Here is a 24,217-nt window from a genome sequence, read left to right on the forward strand (position 1 = left end):
AAAAATATAAATTCGATTGTTATTTACAAAAAAAGAAGACGAGATTTACAGAATAAGTAAATCAAAGACAAGAAAGTTAATATGAACGATCATACAACTTGTTTGGAGCAAACCGTCATGTTTTTAGAGGGTTCAAGATTTGTGCTCGCTTACTATTTTAGAGATTTGTTTTTGAAATCATTTGATTGTTGGGTTTTTGGTTTGTCCTATATTGACCAGATCCTAAATTTGTGGTTATCTTATATCACCTAAAATATATCTGCTATCAAAATGACTAACTGATAGCTAGATGGGTCTTGGTGTTGATTTTCACGGGGAGACATAAAAAATATGGGTTTTTTTTTATGTTCTAAATCGTTCAAATTCATTTTTGAAGCATCTTTCAATTAATTCAGGTTAGAGTATTTGGAACTTGAACAAGTTGTTGAATCATCTAGATAAACATATGATCTTACGCTACACATGACGAATTTCTATCAAAAGACGCTACAAAATGCAGGCCTTGGTCCACACATTGTTCTTCATCAAACTTGGTAGCAATAGTCAAGTTAGTGATTCAATTCTTATTCTCTTTTCGATTTTTTCTACATATATATATATATATATATATATATATGTATACACACATACACGTATGATACACACATCAATTTTGTACAAATTTTATTTAATTATATTGATTCTGAGCATCGTTTTTTACATATTTCTGTTGACTAACTCTTAGAATCTAACACTGCTTTTCACACCTACAAAATGGTTTTTTTTTTTATTAATCTTTTTGCCAAAAGGGAGGACGAGGAAGAACAGTTCTGCAAAACACGCAAAGGGAAAATAAAAATATCGTGATACGATAAAATGGGACGAGAAATTGGAATACAGATCACACATACATGGAAAAAACGGAGTCAATTTACTTTCCCACGTTACCAAAAATAAATTAAAAGAAAACACAAAAACACATGTCAAGACAGGTTATCGGTCATCTCCACGTCTCTTTTAAAAGAGTAAATTACATTTTCATCCCTCTAGTTTATAAATTTCGATTTTTGTCCATATATATATATATATTCGTCTTTGAACTAATTCTTACATTTTTGAGTACAAGATACCAAAACAGTAAATAATTATAAACCGTAAGGACTAAAAAATAACAATGATTTACAAACTATAAGAACAAAAAATACAATATCTAAACCACAAGGACTAAAATTGCAATCTTTCACAAAGCATAAGGACAAAAACGTAATTTACTCTTAAAAAAACAGTCGAACACGGCGAGGCGACTCGAACACAAAGTGAGAAAGGATCGAGTTTGATTGTGGGTCCCATGGCCACCAGCCACCACCTCATCCTCCGCCTTCTACCGCCGTCTCTCTTTCTCTCTCTGGAAATCTTTATTTGCTGTATATATGTATACAGCTGTTTCTATTAGAAAACGAATAATATATATATATATATATATATATATATATGTTATATATATTTAAAAAGATTTGTTATTTTAAAAAAAAACAAATAAAAATTCAGAATAAATTATACATCAAACCACCCCTCTTTTATTCTCTTTCTCCACCCCCAACAATTTCGCCCTAAAAAGCCTTTTGATTTGCAGATTTTAGAAAGAGGGGAGAGGGAGGGAAGGAAGGAGGGAGGGAGGAGAGATAGATATAGATATATATATATATATATATCATACATATATATATCTAAAAGCAAACTTATTTTTTCTTCTTTTATTTTAATTTAATTCTTTCTTCAAACGCCAAGAACAGAAGCTGCTCAATCTACACATACACACAGATAGATATGAAGAGAGAGGGATAGAAAAAGAAACCATTTTTTCAGACTAACTTATTTATGTAGAGAGAGAGAGAGAAAAAGAGATTTGGGGGCACAATTCTACACAAAGGGGGGGGCGCTTCTTTGTCTTTTCATCTTATCCAATCGGTAAGGTAAATACCCTTTTCTTTGATTACTGTAATCTCCACTCAAACAGATCTAATTTGATTTTATATTGAACAACCATCTGTTTTTAATTTTAGTTTTTCTAGGGTTTCTGAAACTGCTATTGGATTGGATTAATGGGTTTTTGCTATTTGATCTTGAGATTAGGAGATCTAGGATTTATTCTGTGTTCTTTAATTTCAATCTCTAGAGTTAGAAATTGAAGACTTGATTTTTATTATCTGTTGTCTGTCAGTTTCTAGATTTGAGGCAATCTATTAGGCGACTTTCTTGATTACTTATCTACCCAAAAGATTCAATTCGTTATCTTTACAGTACTTAATTTATGTAGATCTTCTAGATATGCGTTTATATATGAATCTTGATGACTGTTCTTTTCTTTAATTGAAGTAGAAAAACAGATTTTGAATAGGGATGTTGTTTCCTAGAGACATCAATTTCTAGATTATGAATAGGGTATGCCAGTGATTTTGATTATGTGTTTACTTTTATGGGATTTCAGTTGAAAATTCTTCTTGGTGAATTGGAGGAGAAGAATCTTGATTAAGGGGTTTTCAGGGGGTGGGGGCAAAAAGTTGTCTTTTTCCGGGTGCACATCGGGGGCGACATGTTGAAGGAGCGATCTTGTTTTGTTTCGAGGAGTTACAGTTGTGAAAGGGATAATAGTTGGAGTTATATGAGTAATTACAGGATAGAGAAACTAGAATCTCAGCAAGAAAAACGGCCTTTAGAAAATGATGGAGATGAAGAAGTTGCTCATGCTAGAAAAATCAGCAAGCAATCGAATGGTTTAGAAAATCTGGAACTTGGATTAGGATTGCTCGAGTTTTCCGTTCTCCCGACCGATCAATCGGATAACGAGAATCATGCTGGTGATGATTCAGATTCTAGTTCGCTCATTCCTGGTATTCATCGCGATAATTCCCGCACTTGTCTTATGAAATGCTCAAGATCCGACTATGGTTCTATTGCATCGTTAAACCGTAGCTTCCGTGAGCTTGTTAGAAGTGGGGAGCTTTATAGATTAAGGAGGACGAACGGCATAATCGAGCATTGGGTCTATTTTTCTTGCCATCTTGTGGAATGGGAAGCTTTTGATCCGATCAACCAGCATTGGATGCACCTACCCACGATGACTTCCAACCCGTGTTTCCAGTTTTCGGATAAGGAATCTTTAGCCGTTGGAACCGAGCTACTCGTTCTCGGGAAAGAGGTTCCTGATCACGTAATCTATAAATACAGTTTATTGACAAACTCATGGTCATTAGGGCGGCAGATGAATTCGCCCAGATGCTTATTTGGTTCAGCCAGTCTTGGGGAGAAGGCGATTGTTGCTGGCGGCTGTGATCCACACGGAAGGATTGTGAATTCAGCAGAGCTGTATAACAGCGAGTTGGGAACGTGGGAAACACTTCCGAACATGATTAAACCGAGAAAAATGTGTTCTGGGGTGTTTATGGACGATAAATTCTATGTAATTGGTGGGATTGGAGGGATGGAAATGAATCCGTTAGCATGTGGTGAAGAATATGATTTACGTACGAGAGAATGGAAAGAGATCCCGAATATGTCTCCTCTACGAACTGGTGGTGCCGCCAATGAGGCGGCGGCAGCTCCTAGAACCGAGGCACCACCGCTAGTTGCAGTTGTAGATAACGAATTGTATGCTGCTGATTGTGCAGATATGGAGGTCAGGAAGTATGACAAGCATCGGAAAGAATGGGAGACTGTAGGAAGATTGCCAGAAAGGGCGGATTCTATGAACGGATGGGGGATCGCGTTTAGGGGTTGCGGAGACCGTGTTATTGTTATCGGCGGCCCTAGAACTAGTGGTGCCGGGTTTATAGAAGTTAACTCGTGGGTCCCTAGAGAAGGTCCGCCACGCTGGAATATGCTTGGCCGGAAACAATCCAATAACTTTGTCTACAATTGCGCGGTGATGGGCTGCTGAAAACGCTAAAAGGTTGGTCTTTTTTCGTGGCGATTTCATCTTCCCGACAAAAAATTTTCTCGTTTTACTTGAGATTTAACGATTGCACACGAGTCTTGAGTACGTTTTTTTTAGAGCTTTCGATCTTTTCTTTAATTAGTGTCTACCCTCACTTTGAAGTGACACGCGATCGCACCTATTCGTACCCGTTTGGTGGTCTAATAACTTGAAGTGATAGATTGGTAGATAGCTTCTTCTTTTTTTTTTCTCAAAAAAGAAAAAAACGATCAAAAGAGTTTGATATATGGTTTTTATGATCTTTAATTTCTTGACATTCCCCAAGAGAAAAATAAGCTTGCATGCTTGATCTAATGGAACATATACCTTGTACTAAATTCACATTTTGTTGCAATTCATAGGCTTCTCATTCAGCCTTTCTTGGTCTTCGTTTTCCTGTTGCCATCGTTAGAAATTGTATGTTTACGATGATATATCAATTGTTTAGAAATGGAAAACCGGAACTGGGATTCAAGAAAATTAAACCCTTCTGGAATCTTTGATGATCTTTATCGTTGTTATCTTGCTTCAAAAGCTATGGTTTGGGTTCTTAGCAGCCTGTTTTCGTGATACCACCAGATAACATCGAATGGTAAAACACTGTGAAGGTACAAAAAACAGCGAACCTTAAGGTTTACCTTCACAGACTGTTGTTGTGAAGGTTCAGTCATTTAAATGGTCTCATGAAAACATGTTGGTCTCGTATACTTACTTATGGTGATAATGTGATATAGTTTGCCCATTTCTATGGTACCCTGCAAACTTGTATGGATTTTATGGCTTGATATTTTGTAATTTCCATGTGTTTCTGAACATATCTTATGTGTTGGTGATGCTTTTTGACTGGGAGAAGCTATGTACATCTTATCCTCCCCGGAGCGTACCTTTCTGTGAGATATACTGGGTTCGTTTGGTTTTATGGGTTTTTTAACACGCCCCCTCCAACTGAAGCTAGGTTGTCATAGATTGTAGTATAATGTCAAGAGGGGGCTAGAAAAGTATAATTGCCCTCAAATTGGCGAAGTCTTTAGAGTGGTAGATCTTGACTTTGATACCATGTAAGAATGTATGAAGCTCGTTAAATTACTTTCGGAAAGAGTCGAGTCTAGCGATGTGAGACTAATAGATTTGGTACCGGCTAGATAGATTGGTTTCATACCCGATCTAGGGATCGGTTTTATAAAATTAAGGGTTGGTAATTCGTAAATCTAACTGCTTGGCTGATGATCCTTTATATTTGTGGCAAAGATCTTGGGTTACAATCTTAGCAAAGACTTGAGATCATGTGAGATTAGGTTATTTTCATGAGAATTATGAGACCGGATATAAATAACACTAAAACATTCACAGTAATACACTGAGAAGGTAAACTTTCACAAAGTTTTTACTATGAAAGTTCGGTTTTTTGTACCTTTACAATGTTTTGTTGTGAAGTTTCAATGTTATTTTGTGGTCCCAGGGGTCTAAAGAAAATAGAGTGGTCTCTTGTGAACCTAATCTTAGCCAAGGCGAGAGATCGTGTGAGAAGATGAGTTAAAGTGAGAAGCGTAAGAAGAAATCTGGACTCTTAATCAACTTTAATCTCAAATTCATCCATGATAAAATATTGATTTGATACATTTTGGTACATCTTATTCTAATATGCATTGAATATTTTTTTTCCGCTTCCTACCGTAACCCAACCTTTTTAGCCGAAGACCATGGCTGAAGTGGGTTTTATTCCAAGGCCAAGCAAGGAAACGATGTCCTTTTTTCTACAATAAAATTTCAAGAAAATTACAATTTTGGTCCATCTGATTGACATTTTTGCCTCTTTCCGTTCCTATTTTACAATAATTACAGATTTGGTCATATTGGTATGTATTTTTGGACAATTTGGATCCTTCTCTCAAACACTATCTGCAGTAATTTGGAGATCCGTCCTAATCAGCATTTACAATTCATTTAGTAGAAAATATAGTTAAATGTTTAAATTCACATATTTTATATATCAAAAGTTTAGAAGTGTTTTTTAAAATGAACAAATTGCATGAAAAAATAACCTATAGTAACTTGTCTTATTTTGGATAACGTACTTTCAAAACTTTCATTTTGATACATTCGATGTGAATTTTTAAACATTTAAGTACCCAAATTGCAGGTTAAAGATTAATGTTAGGTAAAAAAAAGGACTAAATTTTAGATTAAAAAAAATCCAAGTCATCAACCACTTCAAGAAATAATATTGAGTTGGGTACTAAAATGTTTAAAACTTAAGATATTATATACCAAATAGAAGTTTTAAAAATACGTTATCCAAAATATATATCAAGTTAAAGTATATTATTTTTTTCAAACAATTTATCCTTTTGAAATTAAATACTTCCTTTTCGTAATAATCTAAAAAAAAGAGAGATCAGACATAAAACTGATGGTGTACTATAAAATTTTAAAATTATACAAAATAAGTTCTATATAACATACAATTCCTGTTAGACCATGAACCACCGTAATCAAAACTTCTAAAACCCATTAGACCACGACTCTTATTTGGATGTAATTTGAGAACAAAATATCAAAAAGAAACTGGTTCGAACCAGTCGAATAAAAACAGCGACATCATGGTCAATTTCAGCCTGATGAAATAACGGTCTTAATTCGTTACCGGGTAACACTAAGGTGGGTGAAAAATAAGCGAAATTTGCAATTTTCTAACAGACAGAATTTGAAAAATCCTAAAACCCATAATCCATTACAAAATCCTCAGAGCAGTAAATGAAGCAACAAATACCATCTTAAAAACCAGTCTAAAGGAAACCAGGACAAAACATTCACCTATAAGGGCAAAACATAGATTTATAAGAAGTAGCTAAATGCTCATTCTTCATCATCCTCATCGGCATCCCCACCAGCAGCCTTCTTCGCAGCTGCCTTCTGGTTCTTTCGCTTCACTCTTCCAGGTCGACCACCTCCAAACGGACTTGTGAGCGAGAAGTCAATGTGTTTCTGGGAGTCCACTCTCACCATGAACGATGGAACGTTCACCACTTGCCTTCCAACTCTGAAATTGCAATCACAATCAACCAAAAACCCAATCTTTATGCATAAAGATGAATCTTGATTGGTGTTTCAATGAAACTAGATATGCAATCATATGTTTATAGCAATTGACTTTACTCTCTAGGGTGGAAGTCAGGTTTCTATTTCTTCACATCTCACCCACACAGACCCCCCCCCCTTTCAAATGGGATATATACTGCTTGATTGGTTTTCCATTGCTTCCCCTATACATAAAGTTGGCTGTGTGGATTAACATGTATGTATAGATTGGAAAAGTTTTTTGTTGGGGAGAGTTTTTCCAACATATAGAAAGAGCATGTTTTTAGTTGGCAAGGACAGGTTTAAAAAAACTTGGCCTTCTGTGAAAAGCTTCCTCTTAGAAGCTTACTGAATAGGATACTTTCTATATCATTAAGCCACTACCAACCAGTTATGTATAGCTGAACAAATAAGCTGCAAGTCTCATTAAGCCACTACCAAACAGTTATGTATAGCCGAACAAATAAGCTGCAAGTCTCATTAAGCTGCTATAAAACAGGACCTTAAAATGAGGTAATCCACAGTTTAAATCATATCAAATGTGACTGAGTGTTTACCTGATATGCCTCTGTTTAATGAGGACTCTGGCATGGTGGATGGATTTTGCCATTCCAGTCTTGAAGACGAGTGTCTGAAGGCGGCGCTCAAGGAAGTTCTCCACAGTGAGGGCCAACACATAATCAAGCTTGTTTTGGCTCTCATCCAACAGACCATATCTGTTCATCCTCCTCATAAGGGCCTCACCCTCAAAAATCCTGCGTGGGTCTTTCTCCTCAAGGGTCAAAAGCATTCTTGCTGCATTACGGATTCGACTGAGAGCATACTGCACCCTCCAGAGCTCCCTTTTGCATCTAAGACCATACTCCCCAACAAGCTTCAATTCAGCATCCAGTCGTTCCTTTTCATAAGGACGACGGGGCTTCTTGAAGGTCTTTCCATCTAATAGTCATTTTTTGGTATCAGGTTATAATCAGCTTTTGAATTTTACATATCAAATATGAAACCAAACCACAAAATCAAGAATTCAACATGTATTAGCTTAGCAAACAAGAATTTCCTGCCAAAGTGCCAAATCATGTACTATCCACGAGTCAAACCCTATTTCTACTTGATCATCAATGCTTGATCACAAAAACTTTGACCTAGAAAATAAACAAATCCAACAATGATGCGCGATGACAGAAATGAGCAAGCATTTAGCATTTCTTTAGCAGCAAACTGATAGTAAGAATAATATGGACAAGTAACAACAATAACCATGATTATAAATGATTAAGCATACATTGAACACCTTCACATGAATGAAATACTAGATTCAAACTTTATTTGTAAGTACCAAGACACCTGCGAAGATCTAAACCCGTTCATTTCTTATAAAACAACTATTTTGGTCAAATCCGTAGCCTAGAAATGTAAAAACTAGTTTGATTTGACAAGGAAATTAACCTAATAGAAGTGGTTACCTTTTACATTTACACAAGTAAATTAGTTGTTCGAAAACAGAACACAATTCTCATAATAATCAGAACCTTGAGATTACAAAATTTTCCGATCTAATCCATATAGCTGGTGCAGTGAGTAACACAAACATGGGATGACGAAAAATACCAGGAAATGTTCAGATTCGTTAGACCTAAAATCGTTCAAGATCAGGCTTGAACACGTAATAGGATACATAAATAACTGATCGATTGATCAAAGAGTAAGAAGAATTACAGTTGCGGTAGAAGTTGACGTGAACCATGGTTGTTTGACGTCAACACGGCGCTTGCTATGTTCCTCCTTCCACCGGCGGCAACTGCAGCTGCTTCAAGGGTTTGGCGGAGGGGGTATCGTATTAGGGTTTTAACCTGCGTCTTCATGGGCCGGATTCCAGTTGGACCTTTCCCTAATGGGCCTTATTAGCATTTATGACATCATTCCCCTTCCAAATGCCCTTTTTTTATTTATCATTCATTCTATTTTATGGTTTTTAAATTAAGGTTATAAATAAAAAATTATTAATTTTTTTTATTTTAAATAATTAAATTTCTTAATTATTTTTTAATTAAAAAAAACATTTAAGACCTTGAATTTTTTAAGTAAATAAATAAACTATTGAATTTTTACTAGTGAGTTGATATAACTTTTTTTTATAAAAGAATGTAAGTAACCAATTTTAAGAGTATAATAGTTTATTTAAGAAAAAATATTCAGAGACTTAATCAATCAAAATGAGAAAATTTAATGGTTTAAGGTTTTCCATTTAAAAAAAGAAAGTTTACTGATTTTTTACAAAAACATAGTTCAAAGACTTATCATTCTAATTAAGAAGGTTTAATGGTTTTTTCATTAAAAAATATAGTTCAGATTCTTAATCATTCAAAATGAGAAAGTTTAATAGTTTTTAATTCAAAAAAAATAATTCAAAAATTTAATTATTCAAAATAGATTTTTTTTACTTTTCTCTACCAAAACGTAATAAGCTGATAAATATTTTTTTCCATCAAGAACATTAGAAACTCATCATCACCGGTTCCACACCAAAATAAGTTAATAAGTTAGAAGAGAGTAACTTATCATAAACTCATTATTATCGGTGTCAAACCAATATAAGTATTTTTTTTCTTATCCGAACACTAAAAACTTTTTGTTATTAATATCATACCGGAATAAGTTAATAATCATTTTAAACAAGCAACCCCAAACCCCTCTAAATCAACAAATTAATAGAGTTTTAAATATTATATGTAATGATTAATTATTTGATTTTTAAAATTTTAAAGCATGGCTCACACCATGGATCGACGCAATGTGTGATTTTTACAATACGTGACTTTTTTATAATCTTATTTTTCAGATTTTAAATGTTTTTGAACTTTCGTGTTTTCACGATTACATGCACGTCATAAACTCATGATTAAAATGAAATTGTAAAACTATTTTTCTAAGTTTTGAATTATTTGATTAAAAATTATTTTTATAATAATAATTTCTACGTTTTTTTTTTCAATTTTTTAATATCATTATCTAATCGAATAGCATATAGAATACATATATGTGTATATATAATTCTATAAATGCCATCATTATCATCGCTCACTTACCAGGTAAGACTCTCCATCTTTATCATTGCTCTTACCTGGTAAGATTCTTGCCCCTTGTCATGTTCATTCGGTGAAAAAAATTTGCTCAGTAAGTACTTACCGGATAAACATTTAATAAACGGCCCCTTAAGGTTTGACCTTGCAATTTAGAGTTTTTTTTTAATAATAAAATTTAATCATTATTTTATTTAGTAATATGGATGGTTTAACAATAATGCAATGAAGAGGTTTTTCATGGGCCAGACAAAATCAAGCCCAATTAAGGCTCAAATATAATAAAGCCCATTTCTGGAATACCGTCATTCGGACTCTCTGGCTCTCAGTCTCTCACTTCCCATTTCCACAAACAAAATGAACAAATTTCGCAGCCTTTCCTTTCTAATCAACCGCCGGTCTACCAATTGCTCCACCACCACAGCCCATCTCCCACGGCTATCAACCAAGGCCACCGGCGGCCGAGACGAATGGAACGATGCGTGGGAAACAGCGTGGCTCCCTGAAGAAGTATCGGCGAAAAATCGGGCACCATGGGAAGCAGACGTTAATTTCTCCATCTCCGATGTGGATCCGGATACGAAGGCGTTCGTGGAAGATATGACTGAAAATTGGGAGCAGAGAAGGAAAAGGGGCGGGAATAAGAGCAATAGAGAGGAGGAAGAAGAACGGCTGATGAAGTTGAAAGAAGAAGGGAAATCGTTGTGTAGTTTGGAGAATGTGAAGAGGGATTATAGGGTTAAGAAACAAAGGGTTCATGCTGGTTTATGGGTGAAAGAGATTGAGAAGATGGAGGAGGCTAAATTGGGTGATTCTGGTGCTGATCTTGACAGATTTCTCGACACTGCTTCTGAGTACTCTCTCTCTCTCTCTCTATATATATATATTTATATATAATTTAACACTGTATATACATGGTTCTGAAATCTGCTTACATCCATAGATGGTGCTAGAATTTTATTATTTCTAAGTGAATCTAGATACATTATAGACAAATGCTAGTATCATCAAGTAAGAAAACAAAAGTGACTAATGTAACGTGAACTGGCTCTTGGTTTCAATAAGTAGAACATCCCTTAGGGTCTGATTGTTAGCAACTTAACGAGACTCACAACTTATTCGGTTTGCTATACATGACTATTTGATAGTGGCTTAATGATATAGAAAGTGGCGTTTTCAGTAAGCTTCTAGGAGGAAACTTTATGCAGAAATCTGCTCCTCCCAATTGAAAAACACGCTCCTTCCATTTAGAAACCTCCCAATCCGTGTATTACTGATTAATCCATACAAACAGCTTTATTCATACGGGATGTAATGCAAAACCAACCAAACGGCCCCTTACTTGTATTATTATATAAAGATTTCAAGTTTGACCAAACATATAGTTGCATATGTTTTCAGGAATGTAATGCATAGAACATCTTTGAATAATGATGGAACTTGTGAACAAAAGCAATATAAGAGCTACTTAAAGACTCCATCTTTTAGTTGTTACACCATTTATCATATTATATATTAGGCAAGAGCATCTGTTTTTTTACCTCTTACTAAACCTTTCTTGCGAGCGGGCTTTCTTCTTGGAAACAGTCTCTTTATCCTAGACCCTACTGGGATATACTGAGTTTGTTTGGTTTAGCTATTCTCTTTCCAATCAGATAATTGTAACTTGTAAATGTTTCAAACATATAAATGGTCTGTGTTTCATGAAACATCCCCAAATGAAAAGTATTGGAATTTGGTTCCGTCTGTTATCAAAACTGCGACTGTCCAGCTCATTATATTGCTTTGACCACTTCCACTAGTTCATTGTTCAAAATACCTTTGAATACTGACCAAAAGGTGGAATCTTGGGCATCAATAATTTGTTATGATGATAATGGGAAAGTATGCAACTTTGGTCTGAAAACTTGTCTTCCATGTGACATATCCTAAAATGAACTGTTGCAGTTTTCTTGAAACAAAGACTGTAGAAAGGTTCTGTTTTGAGTTTGAGAAAACCAGGATTGACATTTAAAAGTCCAACAACTAGTTATTATGGGTAACATCCCAGGCTAACCGTACTAGATATTGTTTGTTTTGTTCACACACCTGGACTCAAGGTTTTGAAACGTGTCTAATAGACCTTGGCAGTCCAGCATCGTCGCTGGCACACCAGTTTGGATACCATCTGTAACATCCAGGCTAACCATACCAGATATTGTTTGCTTTGTCTACACACCTGGACTCACGGTTTTCAAACGCGTCTAATAGAGGAGGTATCTGATTTCGTGTAAGATAACCTTAGTTTCCCTTCCCCAACCGATGTGGGATCTTACATTATGCCATTTTGGATTGCTGGTCTGTTAGTTTGTAGTCAAGAATAGATAACCAAACATGAATTGATCTTTTTTCATTTTCTTCAAAACATTTAATTGCAGGATTTTTGACTCGGGAAGCAGTGATTCGAAAAAACTAACAGATTCTTCAGATTTGAAAAATAAGCCAGATGGGTGGGAAACAACATCCAAGTCTCAAGATGGGAACATCTGGGAGATGTCCCAAAGAGAAGAAGACATTCTTCTTCAAGAATATGAACGCCGAATTGCTTTCAGCAAATTCCAGGTTTTTGTTCTTGTGTTCCAACTCTTTATTCATCATAATTGTCATTCAAGAAAGTTGTTTAATTTGTTATATATATATATATATATACTAGTTGTGTACCCGCGCAATGTGGCGAGAGCCATGAATTTTATCGATTTTGAAGTTCCACTGGTTTTATAAGATAAGATTTAACGATGATATTGGTTACACTTGGTCTTCACATATTAATACAATTTGAATAAATAAGAGTTATGGTTCCAATTACAGACTATCGATGAAAAAAATTGTATGACAGTTTAAAATCCAACATATTTAAAATCCAATATATTTAAACGACTCCACAAATGTGTTCGATTTACACCAAGAGCAGAGAACCAAGAAACTTGAGTTTTAAGATAAACACTCAAAACCAATAAAGAAAACTACAAATTTAACAGATCATAAGCCATGAAAAGACAAAAAAAGATGAGTTTTAAAATGAAATTTCAACTGTTTACCCTTATTCTTGTCCAAAAACTCAGATTAAGGTTGAATTAATACATGTATATATATATATATATATATTTCAAAAAAACCCAAGAACATATTAATTCAGAACATATTATATAGTGTACTTTGGACAGCCTAATCCCAAAATATATAGTATATATATATATATATAAATAAATAACTATAAAAGTATAAATCGTAAATATTAAAAATATTTTTTCACAGTATATATAATATATAATAATATAATTAAGTAAAAAACTATTCAATATTGGACTCATTTCGAAGGTATTAAAGAGACGATTATAATGGTGTAACTTGTTAAAATAAAAATGTATTTTTTAAACATATTTTAATTGATATACGATTATGTATATTAATTCGATAAAGGTTTAAAATGAAACATTTAAAAGTAAATGACGTAAAGTAAATTAATTAACTACTTATAGGGGTATAAAGTGTAAATTTAAAAATATAATTTTAAAAAATCCGTTGTGAGAGGGTGAGTGTATGTGAGGGGGTGAGTACATGTGAGGAAAGGAGGGGTGAAAAAGTGTATAAATGGTATCTTGGTCATTTAGTATTTTAATACTTTAAGACTTTATAAGATAGTATATATATATATATATATATATATATATATATATATAGGGTTAGGGAAAACCGCAAAAAAATGAAAAACTGAGGAATACCCTGTTTAACCATTCATTTGGACGGTACAAGTAATTTGTAAACAATTTATCCGGTATATGCACATGTGCATGAATGGTTACCGGAGTGTTTCTCAGTTTTTCATTTAAGGGTTTTCCCCCGACCCTCCCCCCCTCTCTCTCTCTCTCTATATATATATATATGTTTGAAATTGTTTTGTTTGGTTATGCAGATAGCTAGCTTTATAAAACAACACATATTTAGTCGAAGGAGACCGATCGATGGATGGAAGTACATGATTGAAGAATTGGGACCGAATGCAAGAAGAGGTAAGGGAAGTGTTTCAAGATTACCTAGTCTTGCTGATCCCGCCACTCAACCATTTAAGGAGGAGAAGATCCCGATTGCCACCACTCTTCCGACCAAGGGACGATAGGGTTCGCGGTGGTTGAGGGCGGCATAAGGTGGTAGAGAATGGTGGTTGGTTATGTGTGTATATACATATATACATATTCTATAATAGTAGTCTCTATTCTCATACTAGTGGGATTCTCATGTCCCTTGCTCTCAAAATGATACAATCCATCTCAAATGTCTGCTCCTACTTCTCTTGCTTCGAACTTTTTATAGATCTTCCTCTTCTTAGAAAATGGTGTGTGCATTTATATATACATAATATATATATAGTCTATAGACTATCAACATTAACCTTGGTCGATCGTTTTTGTATAAGAAAATGTTTCGTGTTATAACTTTTTAGAATGTGTTTGGTATACCGGACAGAATAGAGTGTGGATCATTGTTTTATTTTTTGGCAAAAAACAAAGTGGAACAAATTGGAACAGTTCCACCTACACCTTTGGAACAAGGTGGAATGAACTTATATTTTATCAATATAACATCAAGATAAAACATATTTCTCTTTTAACATATCAAATATGCCTTCTTCTTTATATTTTATTTATTCTTTAAATTTTTTATTGTATTTTATTTTTTTAAACTTTTAAATTATTGTCCTTAAAATATTATTGTTATATGAGAGTTATATTTTGGTTAATTTATGTAATTCATTAAACATTTAATAATAATAAAATAATATAAGATGAGAATCAGAAACTACATGAACTTTTTATTTTGATGTTAGTTTAATGATCTTAGTAAGAACTCTCTAATTAATAATATATATTGTCATAGAAAATATTTATTTTACTATAATTTGATAAATTACATAAATTAATAGATATGTGATCAAGTGAGGCTAAAGTAATTTCATGAGACCATATAAATAACACATAACTTTCACAGTGTTTTTTCTATGAAGTTTTGGTGTCTTTCGTAGCTTTACAGTGTTTTGATGTGAAGTTTCAGTATTATTTTATAATCTGACGGATGTCATGAAAACATATTGATCTCACAAGAAAACAACCCGAAATGAATACATAAAAGATTTAAACAACTCATTAGTATAAATTGATTATTTTACCTGTTATTTGTTTATATATATCGTCATTTACTATCTATAAAGAATGAGGTTGGAACCCAAGATACAGAAACAGGTACAAAACCACTTTCACTGAACACCTCTGGACTATTAATTAATTCAAGTATCATTAATGACGGATCAATTAATTGGCTAGTTATGACTTATGCGTCGATTTCCCGCATCATATATATATATATATATATATATTAGAAGCGTATTCGTGCAATACAGCGAAATACATCGTGAATTTAATATTTTATTTTATTATTTATCCTAGCTGATATTATAATATGACTTTATGTGATTTTGAGAAAATCGATGATGTTTTTATTTTTTAATAAAATATATGTTTGAAGATATCATAAAATTTTGACAAAAATATATCGATATTAGTATCATATTAACTATTTGAAATTCCTCATTTTTTTGTGTAATTTTTAATTCAAATTTTTATAATTTAATTTATGTACAATAACGAAGTAATTTATATTTGGTTTAATAATATAATTTTTTTATAAAGATAATAATTATTTATTTTGTTGGAACTCGATAATTATTCTAATTATATTTTAGATTTTTTATATTTTAAAATGAGATGTTCATTCTCTATTTGATTATGTTTATCCGCAGTTATTTATACGAATTCAAACATCGAGCTTTAATAAGTTGTACCTATGCATAATTACTTGTAATCTTGAATTTTAAGTTGTACTTATAAGAATAAATATGAATTAAACATATAACATGCAAATTTAACAAATGATTGCTTGAGCACTTAAATAGAATCTTGTGATGTGGTGAAATCTTAATGAAAGATACGTAAGTTAAACAATTGATAAAAATATTTAAATTCTATCTTTCTTCTTTTTTTGCTAATTTAAAATAAGATGTTAAGATTAAAGTTAATGGAACATGATATACATAAGAGACATTACTAAATATATATATCTAGTAGAAAAAATTTATTGATTAATCGTAAAACCATGAAACACATTATAAATTATAAGAACAATAGATTGATTGTCAAACAATAGTAAAATATTTTATGTAGAAGCAAAAATAGATAACAATAGTCACAAAAAACAATTAGAACAACATAACCAAATAGCAATAGCTAATAAAAGCAGAAATTAATAAAAATATCCAACAAAAAATATATAGCAATAACAAACACATGATCTTAATGTTGAATTGTTGAAGCACGAAAACAATCAAGCATATAGATATAGCAATAGCCAATATCATTGAATCTTGTTGGAGATAAAAAATAGAGATTCAATAAACAATAACATATAATAAATGATGAATTAGTTTTTATTTTATTTCCTTCTCCAATGTAATTAGTTGATGTATTTTTGGGCCCTTCTTATCTACTAAATTATATTTGTCTTTTATTATATTCTACAAATTTTTGGGTTTCTTTAATCTATTAAATTCTTTTAGACTACTATTGCATTTTAAGAGAAAAAATTTGGGCCCTTGATATTTTTTGGCCCTGGGCGTGCGCCCGTATCACCCTCCCCTCGGGACGACCCTGTTAATAGGTAATTTCGGTTCCGTTCAAAAACAAAAAGTTAGGACGAGGAGCGTAAGAACAAACTTCCACACTTGAATCAATTATAATTGAATATCAACATTAATGAGGTGCACCAAGATGCACCAGATAGTTCCCTTCTAAAACACGATTAATGGGTAGGCATGTGATTAGAAGTGATAAAGGGTTCATATCTCTTCTTACCCTTCTCACACGATACTTCGTCTTATAATATATATATATATATATATAATATATATATATATATATATGAGAAAGAAAAGATATATTGATATATATTTCAGCTTTCTGTTGTTTAGTCTTATATCATGCCAAAACAAAACAGCTAGCTTTGTCACCAGCTCTCCATCATAACACCAACACTTGAAATAATTAAAGCTACAATACAAAATATATAGCCCAATAAACAATTTTGAAATAATTATATCAAATTTAAATGTAAAAGATGTTCATATTTACGTTTTTTCTATATAAAATCGTTCAAAAAAGTCCCTTCTGTAACGATAATAAGTTCAAATTAATGGTTCTATAACACTTACGTTTATAAGATCAAATAATCGTGTTTTATGTAAAAACGTTGCAACAAGTTTATAAAACGTATTTGATCATCTTAACAAGTTTTTAAAACGATTTTAAAATAAAATCGCTCATTGTGAAATCAAGTGTATAATAAAAAGATGTGTTCATGACAATTTAAAAAATGTCTTGTAAAATAACTAATATGATAATTTATCTTAAAAGTGTACTAAAATATTTGTTTAACACTCAAAGACGGCGTCTTATAAACTTATTGCAACAATTTGACATAAAACACACAATTATTTAATTATATAAATGTAATTTTTATAACATTTTTTTATCTCCTATAAATGCAGTGAGGGTTTGGTTTCAGATTGGAACGATAGCATTAATCATGTGTAAGATCATTAAGTGGAATACCGTTTTGATGTAAAAGAAAGATCTTATAGAGCTGTCTTTATCATACCTTACAAAATATCCATAATTTTGAAAAAAACACATACACACACACACACACACACACACACACACATATATATATATATATATATATATATATAAAAGAGATATGAATGGGAGAGTATTAAATTCCATACAGATATGATATTGCTATCCAATGCCATTATTAAAACCCCATCTGTACAATCCTAATGATGGAAGGAACAGCAATCCACACACCAAGTGTTATATATACACAAATATATATATATATATATATATATATATACATCTATATGTAATGTGCTATCAGTATCATCACAGCTAGCAAAGCAAGAGCTTTTAAATCCTAACATTGTATGGAAGCTTATATATGTGTATATATTATAAGCATCTTTTAAAAAAGCCCTGCTTTTATTGGGGGAATCATGATGATCCAACAACAAAAGGGAGAAGCATTAGGTTTTCCTTTTACATACACTCATACACACACACACATATATATATACATATATCAAGAAAAATATAAAGAAATGTAATGGAACATAATTAAAACAAACATTGGTAACCGTGTTCGAGTAGATTGAATTTCAAATGTCCGTTTGTCGACGTTGTCTTAAAAAAACCTTTATCCGCGAGTGAATTAATCTCAACTAAGTGGTTTAAATTCGATATTTTTCTATGATGTTAAAATGATTCAAACAAAATAACGCAATCGAACCAATCAAAAACACAAAAAGATGTATGTTTTTTCCTTCTATGTTGTTTCTTTCTGTTAATTCCGTGTCTCATCAGATATTTTTCAAAATATAAACAGGATAAAGAAAAAAGAACTTCATTTACAAATAACAACATGTAATGTGAGTTGTGTGTTAGATGCATTAGAGTAGTGTGTGTAATTAACCACAAAAGTAGCAATGTGTGGTAGGGCCAAAGATCAGGCACTAGCAATAACACTTTCACCAAGCAGCAGCCAACTTATATATGATAAAAGGAGATATATATATATATATATATATATATATATATATATATTAACTTGAGACAAAAAGTTGAAGCCAAAGCATGCCTATGTGCACATGAATGGGTTCAGAATGCAGTTAATTAAAATTATGTCTTAATTTGGAAAGGAGGGATTCAAGTACCAATTCCTCAAGATCTTGTAAACATCCATATTTCAATTAAGTTTTTAAGCCATTGTGATCATAAAGGTTCAGGATTCGAATCTATATACATATATATATATATACCGTGGTCGACCAATTATCAATAATAAATTGATCAAGAGATAGTTGGTAGAAAGTTTTTACAGTCTTTCAAGAAAATCGTGAGAAAATATTGATGTACGTAAATTATATAATGATTGTAGAAAGAGGTAGATGTATGAACAACTATGAGCCTCAAGTACGTAAAGTATGTTGGGAGGTCCGTTCTTGTAAGAAGGGAACGGTAAGTGAAGATTCGTATGTAAATTATTTTTTAAAAATCCATATGTTAACTTATACGAATTATCTATAATTTTTGTGCATTAACATATGCATCTTCAAATAGATTTTCTCAAATTGTTTTCTATAGATTCTTATATGAATATTCATTCACCTTCTTACGATATTTAGTTTTCTTATTTATCGTCTCTTATAGAGAAGAGTTCAAATAAAAAAAATTCATTTTACAAGAACGTAAGAACGCCAATTTAATAATAATCAATCGCATGTACACCACTAGACCCTCTCGCGTGTATTATCACATATGATAAAAGGTATTCTTGATATAATATTATAATTCATCAAATATGATACTAAATCAGAGACACGTATAACCTTTGGCATGATCTAGGACACATGACACATCGTCCGCCCACCCCCATCTCCCTTCGCGTGTATTATCACATGAGATAAGGGTGTTCTCACGTTTTTATAAAATAAATATGTTCCCGTTCGAACTTTCACTTATACATACATACATAAATGCATGCATGCATAATTGAATACGTATATGAAGCTTCAAAAGAGTATTTTGAACTACTTTCTTTCTTGTATGTGTAGTATTCTAGAGATGTCGCTCTTTGGTCACAGAAAGGGGTTAACTCTAATTAAGATTTGTTTAATAACTTCATTAATACTCAATATGAATTGACCCACAAACAAAGTGTGTATATATATATATATATATATATATATTCCACCGATTTCAAACTCTTCTCCGACAGTTTTGGCTTTTTCCAACAAGGTAGTATGTCGGAAATTAATGCTTGATTTTTTGGTATAAAAATGGAATCCAAATTGTACATATATATGTACATATACATACATATAACTCGAATCTTAAAGATTAAAACTTGCATAAAATAACCAGTTGATTAATTAGCACATAATTGTCTTAGTAGCAAATCTTAACAAGTATCATAAAGGGTGTCTAATTAACAACTTAAACACACACACACAAACCACGATCAAACCCTCATCTCAAACTAAATAACTCTTCCCAAAATTGAATTTAAAAAAAAAAATTGTAAAAAAGAAGCACGATTGTTTGTGTTTTTTTGGTTCTGGAATTAATTGATTATATATATTATATATATAATGGTTCAGACCACACGACAGTACCTAAGAATGGTGGCCGGCGTCGGAACTTGTTTGATCATGTTGATGATGAGGATCATGATCTCCGCCGCAGTGATTCACCGGATTCAACCCATTTAAGAGATGATCGGAAGTACTCACACCGAAAATCGGCCGGAAAGGGGCTAATGCCGCCAGCATCCCTAGCTGTCCTTCCATTGCAGCCACCGTACCGCCACCGTACTGTTGGCCGGGCAAAAGAGCCATTGGTGTACCAAAATTCATAAAATGTAACCCACCACCACCACTAGAATTATTCCCCAAACTTCCTCTATACACATTATTATCATCGTTACTGTTATGGTTACTGCCAGACGGAAAATTCCACGTAGGATCGCCGGAAATTACGTGACTTGTGGCGGTAGTCGTACTGCTATTAGGGTTTCCCATCATCAAAAACGACGTCGGCTGCGGCGCGTGTGTTTGAGTGTTACTCGCTGGGATCGACCCTGAACTCGATTGCATCATGTAACTAGAAGCAATACCCGTCGGAATACTCCGTAGATCTAAACACGACGAGTCTTGTTTTCCGGCCGAGGTTGAAAAACTCACATATTGCGACGCCGTCGGTCGACTGGTGACGAAGCTGAACCCATTTCTAAGGTACGACGTATGACCGGCGGACATAGTGGATCCCGAACTCCGAAGTGAGATGTTCAGAGAAGTAAAGTTCGCCGGAATTGTCCCAGTTCCGGTAGCAGCTATCACAGCAGGCTCCGCCTGCTGTAACAACCACTCGATCGTCTCGCCATCTGACTTGTGTCCGAGCTCACGTGTCAGCTGGAAAACCCTGGCTGCACAAGTGGCCGGCATGCGGATCCGGCGACCTCGGCCGTCGACTTTTGTGTGTCGGTCCTTTGTAGATGCTCTCTTGGGTGGCGATGGTTTTGGTTTAGCAGCAGTTTGGAGGTCCGTTGGCGGCGCCACCGTATCGTTGGCATCACCACCACTGGATCTTTTTTCAAGAAGCTGTAATGGGAAGTTCAACCGGCGGAATTCAGTTTGATTTTGAGCATCCATGGCGATCGACTATATATATATATATGGATTGATGGGGTTGTTTTCTGGGCCTCAAGATACGAATTCAGTGATATCACTTGTGGGTCTTTGATGGTTCTTGGATCAGTTTCTCTCTCTACGTTCCACTTTTCTCGCTCTAGAAAAAACTAGATCTTTGAATTCCCGAGGAATGGGGATGTGGGTTTTCTTGATTTTCTCTCTCTAGGTTGGAATGGGGGATGAGAGAGAGAGAGAGAGATTGTTGTCAAGAAGCTTTAAGCAACAAACATAATGAGTGGGAATTATAGGATGTGGGCTATCCTCTTTGATGCTCTCTATCTTTAACCTAATATCTGTTTTCTTATTTTTCTCTAAACAGCTTTTAAGGATTTAAATCCAATCATTGTGTTTTTAAGGTAAGATTATAGCCTTTAACATAAAACATCAAAAATAGAAAGAAAAAACAGGCTTATGTTCCGTTATCTTTGTCTTTATAAATAACGGTTTGTCTCTTAGTTTATCCTTAAGTAAATGTATTAGACATGTTTTTAATTTACTGTTATATTTTTAATATCTGATAGAGAAAATATATCTTTATTATGAAGGGGGAGCAAAAACTCGTGAAAAAAGAAAAAGAAACATCTTTACACTCTCGATTCTTATAGAATATGTTGTCATACGTACATACTCATATTCAATGACTTCTTTCCATCTCCATGTAACTACTTTTCGCGTTTCGTGCTTAGCTTCGGGTCTGCCGTTTTTCATTTGATTGATGATGTTTTGGTTCCGTTAGTATTTAGTCTCTTTTGTTGCAGGTGGTTGTTTCGAGCTTGTTTTTTAGTGTTTGACTGTAGTTTTTTGACCCCTTCCTTACTGCATCTTGCAGTTTTATTGTTGATGGAGTGTTTACTTTTTTTCTCTTTAGAAAGAGAACTCATATTTAAATTGATACAAGTATTGTTAGTTATCTCTCTGAGTCTTAAACATAGTCTTTATAGAATGATGTATTAGATGCAGACTTGAGATCATGTAAGACAATATTGTTTTCGTGCATGAGACACGATTTTTACATTTGAAACTTCATTTGCTGTAAAGATTCGGCTTTTTTTTACCTTCACAACATTTTGTTGTGACGTTTCAAATATAAAAATCATGTCTCATGAAAATAATCTTGTGTCACATGAACTAACGCTTAGATGCATGAGACATGATGTGTAACATAGAAAAGGTTATGAGGGAATATATATACACATATATGTATGTATATATATATATATAATTGAAATGAATTATGGAAATGATACATATTTGGAGAGGGATGGCACGTGCGATGCATGAATATGAAGAGAACTCCTGGAGGCAGGGGTGGAGCCTACAGACTGCAGGGAGAAGGTCGAGAAAACTGATGAAACAGACTCACTAGTCACTACTCACTACTACTCTCTACATGGTTAAAAAAATAAAATATTTAAAATAAAATAAAATATTAAAATAAAAAAAGAGATTCCCGCAATCATTGCCTTTGCCTTTCTTTCCTTTTCTACGTTCAAAAATTCTTAATGCTACATACCTACCGTCCATTCGTTCCTTCCCTTGATTCACTCATTCATATAAATCTATACATACCTACATATAACTCACACTTGGATCACGTTATACCAATTTGTTTTTATAAGATCATTTTTTTATATTTGAAATTTTACAACAAAATGCTATGAAAGTAACCTTTACAGTGTTTTTGTTGTGAACTTTTACAACTTTTTACTATAAAGTTTCAAGTGTAAAAACATGGTGTATGGATCTTACGAAAACAGGTTGGACTCGCGTGAAACCAACCTTATAACTCTATCTATACATATATAGTCTAAAATTCTTAATACCATTTAATTGTTGTCCGATCTGTGAGAATATATGAAATCTTATTAGATTTTTTTTTTAAAGTCATTGAGAAAAAGAAAAAAAAAGGTTTAAAAATATGTATAGTAAAAAGTATCCAAGGAACTGTTTACCAAACGCTTACCCAACTAAGTGCTTACCGGTTAAATTCAACACTATCACTTATTTACTATGTAAGACTCTAATCCATCAAAACGGTATCGTAAGCAACAATTTACCCAATAAGCATTAACCATGGTAAGAGTCGTTATCACTTATCGAGTAATACTCTTGGTTCTCATTCGTTCTTACCGGATAATAATATTATTGGTTATTGTCATATTTATTTGGTAAGTAAATGTGTCTTGGTAAGAGCTTACCCGCAATAAAGTAAATTAAATCTTGTATTGGAGTATTATATTAACTACACTTAAGAGTTGTTTACCAAACACGTGCCAATGGAGTCTTATATTAACTACACCTAAGGGTTGTTTATCAAACGCTTACCCGGATATTTGGTAAACGACCCTTAAGTGTAGTTAATATTAAGACTCAAATACAAGATTAATTTATATATATAAATATATAAGTCGTAAGCGTTTGATAAACGACCCTTAATATAAAAGTTTAATAAAATATTTAATTTATGCATATTCTAGAAAAAGGTAAATAGGAGTAATTAAAGAAAGAAAGAGGAGGACAGTAAAATGTAACTTTTGAACATGTTGAATCCTAGGAGATAGATATATGCTGTCACTTCATTTTAACTACTCCCACCAAAATACACCCGCTGCCCCACCACCTAACTTTCTTCTTTTATATATATATATATATATATATATATATATATATATATATATATATATATATATATTATAAGTTAATAATCTAATT

The 24,217-nt window shown here is 33.0% G+C and overlaps 4 protein-coding genes across 4 annotated transcripts; 2 read left to right on the forward strand and 2 right to left on the reverse strand.

The window, feature by feature from the left end:
• The first annotated feature begins 2,572 nt into the window (after nt 1–2,572).
• On the forward strand, nt 2,573–4,339 carry LOC112524073 (F-box/kelch-repeat protein At1g26930-like). The gene has a single exon (XM_025133698.1). It carries the CDS (start codon nt 2,573–2,575, stop codon nt 3,914–3,916), a length of 1,344 nt encoding a protein of 447 aa, XP_024989466.1. The 3' UTR covers nt 3,917–4,339.
• A 2,272-nt stretch (nt 4,340–6,611) lies between these two features.
• LOC112525863 (40S ribosomal protein S9-2-like) lies at nt 6,612–8,846 on the reverse strand. Its single transcript, XM_025136159.1, has 3 exons — nt 8,747–8,846; nt 7,588–7,969; nt 6,612–6,992 (listed from the first exon to the last, which is right to left on the reverse strand). Exons 1-3 carry the CDS (start codon nt 8,772–8,774, stop codon nt 6,809–6,811), a joined length of 594 nt encoding a protein of 197 aa, XP_024991927.1. The 5' UTR covers nt 8,775–8,846; the 3' UTR covers nt 6,612–6,808.
• Nucleotides 8,847–10,466: 1,620 nt separating this feature from the next.
• LOC112525672 lies at nt 10,467–14,484 on the forward strand. The gene is made up of 3 exons (XM_025135894.1): nt 10,467–10,964; nt 12,528–12,711; nt 14,063–14,484. Exons 1-3 carry the CDS (start codon nt 10,468–10,470, stop codon nt 14,264–14,266), a joined length of 885 nt encoding a protein of 294 aa, XP_024991662.1. The 5' UTR covers nt 10,467; the 3' UTR covers nt 14,267–14,484.
• Nucleotides 14,485–20,355: 5,871 nt separating this feature from the next.
• LOC112526079 (transcription factor TCP15-like) lies at nt 20,356–21,466 on the reverse strand. Its single transcript, XM_025136468.1, has one exon. The coding sequence runs from the start codon at nt 21,464–21,466 to the stop codon at nt 20,432–20,434; it is 1,035 nt and encodes a 344-aa protein (XP_024992236.1). The 3' UTR covers nt 20,356–20,431.
• Between the last annotated feature and the right edge of the window lie 2,751 nt (nt 21,467–24,217).

Source organism: Cynara cardunculus (genome assembly GCF_001531365.2).
Source record: "Cynara cardunculus var. scolymus isolate 2C chromosome LG 13, CcrdV1, whole genome shotgun sequence".
Classification (NCBI taxonomy): Eukaryota; Viridiplantae; Streptophyta; class Magnoliopsida; order Asterales; family Asteraceae; genus Cynara; species Cynara cardunculus.